We start from the raw sequence: 10,151 nt of genomic DNA on the forward strand, positions 1-10,151 counted from the left end.
GCGTTTCTACAATGAAGACGACTCATGTGTTGATTCTCGATAAGCATGTTCGAGCATCACAGTGCATGGGCCATGTTATGAATCAAGATGACAGTATGAGATGCGACATTGCATATAAAAGAGCTTGGCTTAAATATGGACAAGGTCGGACCAGATAACTTGGCTTAAAGTAGAGGCAAGTCGACTAAGAGTCACGAGCAAGTGAACATGCACGCACGGGCGGCGTGTATAACCAAACAAGTTTTGTTTTGTCTAAGGTCCAACGAAGGCAAAAAAATAGAAATGGGGTTTGAGTTCTCCTTACGGGCTTGTCACGAGCATGTCAAGATTACAACACTGAACGGTTGAAGATGTACGACCATAAGAACCGATAACATTCTCATTTTTTGAATTTCTAAGTATATCGAAAACATATGAATTTATAATTGTCATTTTTATTTTTCATTTTTTGTGACACAATTACACTACAATGACGTCACTTTTAATACCCAGCAATTTATCTCTTTAAATCGTCAAATAAAATACACATCCAAAAAGTAAATAGTCAGTCAATTTATTTTTTTAACTTACAAAAGAACTACCATATGGGTCTAAATCATCTTTATTATTTTTTTACTTAAAAGTAAAAAAGTAAATTTTTTTTTTTTTTTTTTTAACTTGGGAACTTGAATCAACTTCCTCTTTCCTAGGGTTTTTTAAGACCATAGGATTGGTTGTTACAAATGTTAAGATGTTCATGTGATGGCCACATTTTTGTCTTGTTTTTATTTTTATTTTTAATTAAAGTCAACCCAACATTTTTACTCATAGTCAACATTGTGGAAATCAATGTTTTTTTTTTTTTGTTTTTTTTTTTTGTCATTACTTGGAAATTTGCAATGGAAAATTAATAACAAAACATTAGATTCCAATGTCATTATGTTACATAATGATCATTAAATAAAAGGTAGAAAACAATATTAATTTTATAACCTAAGTTTTATACCCATCCATTTCAAAATGAGATCATACTTTTGTGACACATTTATAATACTTGGATTTACACTTCTATGCAATTCATATCAAATTTTTAATGTTATTGTCGACTTTTTTTTAGCAAATGTACGACAGAACAACGTAGAGATGCTCGTGTACCACAATAGGGCGACGGAGCACACATGGACACCCCATCGCAAGGTATAAGACGACCCAGAAAGCACTTGAACATTATCAACTTTGTAAGCCTACTTGAATCAGTCCACCGTCCTATCATCATACCTAATAATCCAATAATGATGGTCGGTGATTGAAACCGAGCAATTTAAGAATGTGTAGTACCAATTCAATCTCAATTTGTCCATTGTTTCTCTAGAAATAACTTTAATTATTAAACGGTTTGTTTTAATCGTAGAATTCTAATTTTAAAAATAAGTCACCTATACTCCTTTGAATATGTATAAGAACAGATTCAAATCGTCTCAATTTCTTCGTTTAAGTCTTTGAAAAGACTTCATTGTCCTAGGTTTTCTAAGAACATAGGATTGGTTGTTACAAATTATAAGATAAGATGTTCTAAAATTCAAATGTTTGGTTATAGTCAACCCAATAGTTTATATTCATAGTCAACGTTATTGTTTTTTTTTTTTTTTTTTTGATAGAGAAAATTAAAAAGAAAATAGAATTAATTAGAAGACGTGTTCAGACTGCAAAGTTTTATCCTTATCGAAATGCGATCATAGTTTTATGATATATTTATAATATTTCATGTGATAATGTTTTTCGTTCTTAATAAGACCCGTATTTAGGATTCAAAATTTAAATTCGATATTTAATGACTTTAGGATACATATGCAACGCACGAGCCTAACAGTTATATAAGAATTCTCCTTCGTTATCGGTTTTATTATTTATTGAACTTCTCGAGTTTTATTAGCTGCCTTAGAGGCTAAACTTCACAAAGCCATAGAAGAGAAAAATGTTCGGGATGCTCATAAAATCCTAAAAAAATATATTAAAAAAAAGGGTCAAAGTCAACTTAGACAGCGGTCTAGAACACTAGCCTCTCCTACAATAAAGAGAAATGAAGGGAAGAGAAAAGAGAGCGGGTTCATCCTCGTGAGACCTATAGATACAATCAGTTAATTATTCTTTTTAGAGCGGTATCAGTTTACGATCCAATAATAGGACTTAAACTCATACCCATCTTAAACTCGGCTAGCAGTTGGATTCTTCTATTCTTCTGCGTAAGAATCAGACTTATATTTTAAAATTTTCCTTTTAAACACTAAATTCCTTATTTACCCTCCTATTACATGTATTTTTTTTATATAAAAATTAATTTTTTATATTTAATTTATTAAATACATAATTTTAATGATTAATTATAATAAAATAATTTTGTTTTATATATACAAATAAAACACATGTATATTTTTCCAATACAAATTCATGTGAATGAGTTAAAAATATGATAAGGGTACTTTAGTAATTCTACTACAATACCTAATTCGGTTTCATTTTACATCAAAACCATGACTCAATATACCTCATTTAGAATTTAAATATTAAATTTTTTTCCATAAAATAAAAAAATAAAACATAATAAATGCTAGTCCAGTTGAGTTTAAATAAATGAAAAAAATTATGAATTGAGGTCATTTTTTAATTTTTTTTATCGTTTATTTTAAAATATATATTTTTTCTTATAATAAAATTATATATACATATATTTATTTTATTTCGTAATTTTAATAAATAAATAGATATTTTGTTATTAATAATAAATATGGTTTAAAATTTTAAAATTTATTATGGTAAGAATAAAAATTTAGATATTTTAAAAATAAAAGTAAAAAAAAAAAAAAAATGATTACGTTGCTTCGTTGTCAAGCATGCTTATAATAACAAAGTCAATGATGTGTGTGGCCTATAAATATTCGCATGATTTAAAAGTAGAAAAGGGCGGCCACTTTCGTTCTCCCTTTTTCATCTAGCAATTTTCTTCTTCTCCGCCCTACGAACAGACCAGATCGCAAACCCTTCTCTCTCGATCGCTCTTAATCACCTCTGTTCGATCATCCATGGCGACCAATTTCTGGTCCTTGGCATGTATTCGGAGTCAGAATAGCGCCGATCTAACGCCGCGCCCTCATTATCCGTCTATGCCGAAATATCCAGCTGGGGTTTCGTTGCTGGAGAATAGGTTTCCGGTGACTGAATCCACGGCGTTCTTCTCCGTCATCGGTATGACTTGCTCTGCTTGTGCTGGCTCTGTTGAGAAGGCGATCAAACGTCTCCCTGGGATTCGTGAAGCTGTTGTTGATGTTTTGAATGGCAAAGCTCGAGTCCAGTTTTACCCTAGCTTCGTTGATGTTTGTATTTCTGTCCCTATCTCTCTCTGTTATTTCTCGCGCTTGGATTTTGTTTTTCGAATTTGTTTTGGTTTTCGTCTCGTCTTGCAGTCGCTTTCATGTGATTTTGAATTAAATGTTTAGAGTTTGACGTACAAGTTAAGAAATGGCTGGCTTACGTTCCGTATATTTTTTTTAATCGATTAGATTGCGGCTAGAATTGGTGTGACCATTCAACTACAATGCTTGATCAATTGTAAACGATTAGAGTTCTTGTTTAATGCAGCTTTTTTCCTGCGTTGTATGATATTTTGTCCCACGATTAGGATTAAATGTTTTTCGTTCTTCAGAACTTTTTAGCCTCAACTTGATTTCATTTATATAAACTATGTGGTTGCTATTTTCCATGAGGTGGTAAAGAGAACATCTAGCATCTGGGTTTCCCTTCTAGGCTTCCTCAATGTTTTAAAGCGTGTTAGGAAGAGGTTTTCACACCCTTATAAAAACTGTTTTGTTCCCCTCTCCAACCGATGTGGGATCTCACAATCCACCACCCTTTGGGGCCCAGCGTCCTTGTTAGCACTCGTTCCCCTCTCCAATCTATGTTGGATCTCCCAATCCACCTTTCTTCGGGGCTCAGGGTCCTCGTTGGCACACCGCCTGGTGTCCACCCCTCTTCGGGGCTCAACCTCCTCGTTGGCACACTGCTCGGTGCCTAGCTCTGATACCATTCGTTACAGCACAAGCCCATCGCTAGCAGATACTGTCCTCTTTGGGCTTTCTCTTCCGTGCTTCCCCTCAGGTTTTTAAAACGCGTCTGCTAGGTAGAGGTTTCCACACTCATATAAAGAATGTTTCGTTCTCCTCCCCAACCGATGTGGAATCTCACAAGATCATTCACACTAACTTTTTATTTTTTATTTATTTATTATTATTATTATTATTATTTTTTATAAGAGACAATTTCATTGATGAGTGAAATTTACAAGAGGAACGTAGAATCCATGATGTTTACAAAAAACCTTCCCAATTTGCAATGAAGGAGGTATAACTATAGGAAGTAAAAATATTAGACAGTTTACACCAAGATATAGCTTGGTAAACCTCGATCACATTGACTTGTTGTTTTTGACTTCCTCTTGATCATGCACACAGGTGGATCAAGTATGTGAGGCAATTAACGATGCAGGCTTTGAAGCAAGTATACTCAATGATGATATGATTGAAAGATGTCGAATTCGTGTAATTGGAATGACTTGTACATCTTGTTCCACAACTTTGGAATCTACATTACAAGCAATTCGTGGAGTTCAAAATGCCCAAGTAGCATTAGCCACGGAAGAGGCAGAAATTTGTTACAACCCAAGGATTTTGAACTACAATCAACTTCTCCAAGCCATTGAAGATTCTGGATTTGAAGCCTTACTTATTAGCACAGAAGAAGATGTGAGCAAGATACAGCTCCAAGTTGATGGAGTGAGATCTGAGAATTCAATGAGATTGATTGGTAGCTCTCTGGAAGCACTTCCTGGAGTTCTAGGTATTGATATTGATCCTTCACTCAGCAAAATTTCCTTGTCTTATAAGCCAAATGTCACGGGACCTCGGAATATAATCCAAGTGATCGAATCAACTGGGTCGGGTCAAATTAAAGCAACAATATTTCCTGAAGAACAGGGCAGAGATGCCTATAAAAAGGAGGAAATTAAGCAATATTACAGATCATTCTTATGGAGTTTGATATTTACAATTCCAGTATTTTTAAGCTCCATGGTCTTCACTTATATACCTGGTATTAAGGATGGGTTGGATACCAAAATTGTCAATATGATGACTGTTGGAGAGCTTCTGAGGTGGGTGTTAGCAACTCCTGTACAGTTCATCATTGGAAGGCGATTCTATACTGGATCTTACAAAGCGTTGCGTCATGGATCTGCAAATATGGACGTTTTGATTGCTTTGGGCACAAATGCAGCATACTTTTATTCAGTGTACATGGTCTTAAGATCTGCAACCTCGAGTGATTTTAAGGCCACGGATTTCTTTGAAACCAGTTCCATGCTAATTTCATTCATCCTCCTCGGGAAATATCTCGAGGTCTTGGCGAAGGGAAAGACATCAGACGCTATCGCCAAGCTTATGAAGTTGGTGCCTGAAACAGCAACCTTGCTTACTTTTGATAATGATGGAAGGGTCATTAGGGAAGATGAAATTGATAGCCGATTGATACAAAAGAATGATGTAATTAAAGTCATTCCTGGTGCAAAGGTTGCTTCAGATGGAGTTGTTGTTTGGGGACAAAGTCATGTCAACGAAAGCATGATTACTGGGGAAGCCAAGCCAGTGGCAAAGAGACAGGATGATTCGGTGATTGGAGGCACCTTGAATGAGAACGGAGTGCTACATGTGAGGGCGACACACGTTGGATCTGAAAGTGCTCTTTCGCAGATTGTTCGTCTCGTCGAATCAGCTCAGATGGCGAAGGCTCCAGTTCAGAAAATCGCAGATCGTATCTCTAAGTTTTTTGTGCCAATGGTTAGTAAGTCTTGTTCTAACTTTTCTATAATAACTGCAAAATCTGCTCCGCTCCTGAGGTTATAAGGAGAGCAATGTGTTCTCAGAATCTTTTATTTGATCAATTTGACCTTAAAAGTTAAAAGATTAGTAATTTTCATGTTTCTCACTGGGAAGTTTTCATCTTGAAATCTTGAAATCTCTGTGTAGGTTATAGTACTTTCATTGACAACATGGCTCATCTGGTTTCTCACTGGGAAGTATGGTGGCTACCCAAGGACCTGGATACCTTCTTCCATGGATAGCTTTGAGCTTGCTCTCCAGTTTGGTATTTCAGTAATGGTTATAGCATGCCCTTGTGCTTTGGGCCTGGCAACTCCAACTGCTGTCATGGTTGGAACGGGAGTTGGTGCATCAAAAGGTGTTTTAATCAAAGGTGGCCAAGCATTGGAGAGCGCTCACAAGGTTAAATATTCCATTCCCACTTGATATATTTCTTCCTTTTCATTATTGTTTTGAAATCTCATTCATTTTGATAGAACAAAATTGTGTCAAAAATGGGGAGCGGATGATTCACATTTCATGGTGTGAAGTGCGAAGAAGTATGTCTCTACGTAGTTTCCATGTTTACAAATAACTCAATACTGGCTTAATAGAATGATTTAGTTAGCTAATTTATGTTCTACAAACTTGTAAACATTGATCTTAGAGACCATTTTCTGTATTCTGTAACAGCCCAAGCCCACCGCTAGCAGATATTGTTTTCTTTGGACTTTCTCTTTCGGGCTTCCTCTCAAGGTTTTTAAAACGCGTCTGCTAGGGAGAGATTTTCACACCCTTATAAAGAATGTTTCGTTCTCCTCCCCAACCGATGTGGCATCTCATAATCCACCCCTTTTCGGGGCCCAGCGTCCTCGCTGGCACTCATTCCCTTCTCTAATCGACATGGACCCCCCAATCTACTCCCCTTTGGAGCCTAGCATTCTTGCTGACACACCGCCTCGTGTCCACCCCCCTTCAGGGCCAGCCTCCTTGCTGGCACATCGCTTGGTGTCTAGCTTTGATTTCATTTGTAACAGCCCAAGTCTACCGTTAGCAGATATTGTATTTTTTAGGCTTTTTCTTTCGGGCGTCCCCTCAAGATTTTTAAAACACGTCTGCTAGGGAGAAATTTCCACATCCTTATAAAGAATCCTTCGTTCTCCTCCCTAACCGACGTGGGATCTCACACATGAGTAAATATAATACTGAGTTGAATTTACTTTGTAGGTGAATTGCATTGTGTTTGACAAGACTGGAACTCTGACAATCGGGAAGCCAGTTGTGGTGAACACTAAACTACTGAAAAATATGGCTCTGAAAGATTTCTATGAACTAGTCGCCGCCACTGAGGTGAACTTGATTATTACTTAAAAACTTTCCCATATTCTACCATCAGAAATTAAGTCACTCTACAACTTTATTCTGCATTTGAATCAGGTAAACAGCGAGCATCCATTGGCTAAAGCCGTTGTTGAATATGCTAAAAAGTTCAAAGAAGAAGACGATAACCAAACTTGGCCTGAAGCACTAGACTTTATCTCCATTACTGGACATGGAGTTAAGGCCATCGTTCAAAACAAAGAAGTACTTGCAGGCAACAAGAGTCTCATGTTAGATCAGAACATCTTCATACCTGTTGAAGCTGAAGAAATATTAAAAGAAATCGAAGTACTGGCTCAAACTGGAATTTTGGTATCCATTGATAGGAAATTGACAGGGGTTCTTGCCATATCTGATCCACTAAAACCGAGTGCTCGCGAGGTCATTTCGATACTCAAGGCCATGAAAGTTAAAACCATCATGGTTACAGGTGATAATTGGGGGACGGCGAAGTCCATAGCCAATGAGGTTGGGATTGATGATGTAATTGCAGAAGCTAAACCAGACCAGAAAGCAGATGAAGTGAAGGAATTACAGGTACCTACTTTTTCTCCAAATAGAAACTTGTTCTTTATAGAGTAAAACCACTTTAAATTTTGAAGAACTTTGTTGATAGAACTACGAGTCTTACATGTAGTAAATAATCACGGTCGAGACGTTGCCACGGATGAAAATTTCGTCGTTGGCATTCATTTTGGTAGATTGTATTGCTGATTACAGACGACCATCCCCTACTTTTGAGTTTTTATCAACTAGCACCAAAATTTTGACCACCCCTTTCTATCATCTTCACTAAGCTTGGTTCTGAATTTTGACATCTAGACTTTGGGTCATACGGTGGCAATGGTGGGAGATGGGATCAACGACTCACCGGCGCTTGTGGCTGCAGATGTTGGAATGGCAATTGGTGCAGGCACAGACATCGCCATTGAGGCAGCTGACATAGTTCTTATGAAAAGCAACTTGGAGGATGTCATAACAGCCATCGACCTTTCAAGGAAAACGTTTTCCAGGATCCGTCTGAACTACGTTTGGGCGCTCGGTTACAATCTCCTCGGTATCCCTATTGCAGCAGGAGTCCTATTCCCAGCAACTCGATTTCGGTTACCGCCATGGATTGCAGGAGCAGCAATGGCTGCCTCTTCTGTTAGTGTTGTTTGCAGTTCTCTCCTGCTCAAGTATTACAAAAGACCCAAGAAGCTTGATGCCCTTGACATTCAAGGCATTAGAGTTGAGTGATTAGCACATTATCAAGTATGGAATGGTGTCAACGTGACATTACTACTAGTTTGTGGTACATTGTATATTTGCATGAAACTGTTAAAATTTCAATTTCATTATCATAAAAAAAAAATAATAATAAATATTATATGAAGTAATAATAATTAAGTTGTTTTCCTATTTCATTTTATATGAATTAAGGTATCAATGTGAAAATTGTTGTTTAAATTACATTAAATCAAACTTTATTATATAATTACAAATTTATTTTTAATGTCGCATTATGACTTTATTTATTTTTAGATAGTTACAGATTTAGAGGATTAAAATTTAGATGTATGATACTCCATTTATGTATTATAAGTTTTAGGACTTTTTATTTATTTTTAAGTTACATTTAACATAGCTCCTAATTATCTATAAAATATGAATGTTACAACTTTTGAATTGTCCAGAGAAGATTCATCAACTACTGACATTGGTAAATGACCCAAAGAAATTTGATTATAATTCAATTCGTGACGATCATAAGTAGAAAGTTCATATTCTTCAGTCATTGATAAATAATTTGTTTGACAATATTCAATGCAGTTACTACAAAATATACAGATCTCGAAATCAATACTGTAATTAAGCAATCGTTTCTTTCGAATATCCGTTTCCAATTTTCAATCAACAACGGGGAGATCTATAGGACATACACGAACACATACTTCACAAGCAATGCATTTATCAAATTCAAAATGGACTCAACCGTGGAAACGCTCCGATGCGATTAATTTTTCGTAAGGATATTGAATAGTTACAGGCAAACGATTTGCATGGGATAAAGTAATCATGAAACCCTGACCAATGTACCTTATAGCTCGTACTGTTTGTTGACCATAATTCATGAACCCAGTTACCATAGGGATCATATTGTAATATCTCTAAAGAATTTTATGTTTGTTTATTTCTCTTGTTAGAGTAAATCAAGGGTCTCGTTTTGAAGCTGTATAAATGACACCATAATTAAACTTTAAAAATGTAATAAAATAAAAATGTAATAAAAAGAGCATTTGTAGTTTCTTCTAGGCAATTTTATGTAGTTTTCTGTGCAATTCTATGTACTTTTCTGTGCAATTCTATGTACTTTTCTGTGCAATTCTATGCATGCTTAGACTCATTCAATCTTGACTTCAATCTTGACTTGATCAATCTTGCTGGTGGTATTATTCGAATCGAATCAAATCAAAACTCAAACAATATTTTTGCGTTGAGATATTCGATCAAAAAGGTAATCGAAATTTGACTTTTCCTTAAAATAATTCCTTCCTGTTTTTGGGTGCTTAGATATTTAGATCTAAAAGTCTTATTCTTCGATTAGATTTAGATCGAATTTCCAAGCATTACAATTATTTGAAATGGAGTCATATTAATTATGGGATTTTAGCATTTGTGAACTGAAAATTTGCATATTCAAAGCGTTTACGAGGACTCTGAGATTCAACTAGGTAGGATTATCATATCTTTTTCAAAGAAGCTTAATTTTCAAAAACAAAAACATTACGGATTGCCTCTTCTAAAACCATGCAAGTTTTGACAATATTAAAACAGTTTATCCTAAGTGAATGATGCTGAATGAGGCCAGATAGAAACTAACCCCCCCCCCCCCCCCCCCCCCCC

The 10,151-nt window shown here is 35.8% G+C and overlaps 1 protein-coding gene across 1 annotated transcript; it reads left to right on the forward strand.

Annotated features, from left to right (window-relative positions):
* Positions 1 to 2,922: 2,922 nt before the first annotated feature.
* On the forward strand, positions 2,923 to 8,609 carry LOC111453551 (probable copper-transporting ATPase HMA5). The gene is made up of 6 exons (XM_023094689.1): positions 2,923 to 3,350; positions 4,485 to 5,864; positions 6,054 to 6,308; positions 7,113 to 7,235; positions 7,323 to 7,802; positions 8,088 to 8,609. The coding sequence occupies exons 1-6, from the start codon at positions 3,060 to 3,062 to the stop codon at positions 8,502 to 8,504; spliced, it is 2,946 nt and encodes a 981-aa protein (XP_022950457.1). The 5' UTR covers positions 2,923 to 3,059; the 3' UTR covers positions 8,505 to 8,609.
* Positions 8,610 to 10,151: the final 1,542 nt, after the last annotated feature.

Source organism: Cucurbita moschata, unplaced genomic scaffold (genome assembly GCF_002738365.1).
Source record: "Cucurbita moschata cultivar Rifu unplaced genomic scaffold, Cmos_1.0 Cmo_Scf00015, whole genome shotgun sequence".
Classification (NCBI taxonomy): Eukaryota; Viridiplantae; Streptophyta; class Magnoliopsida; order Cucurbitales; family Cucurbitaceae; genus Cucurbita; species Cucurbita moschata.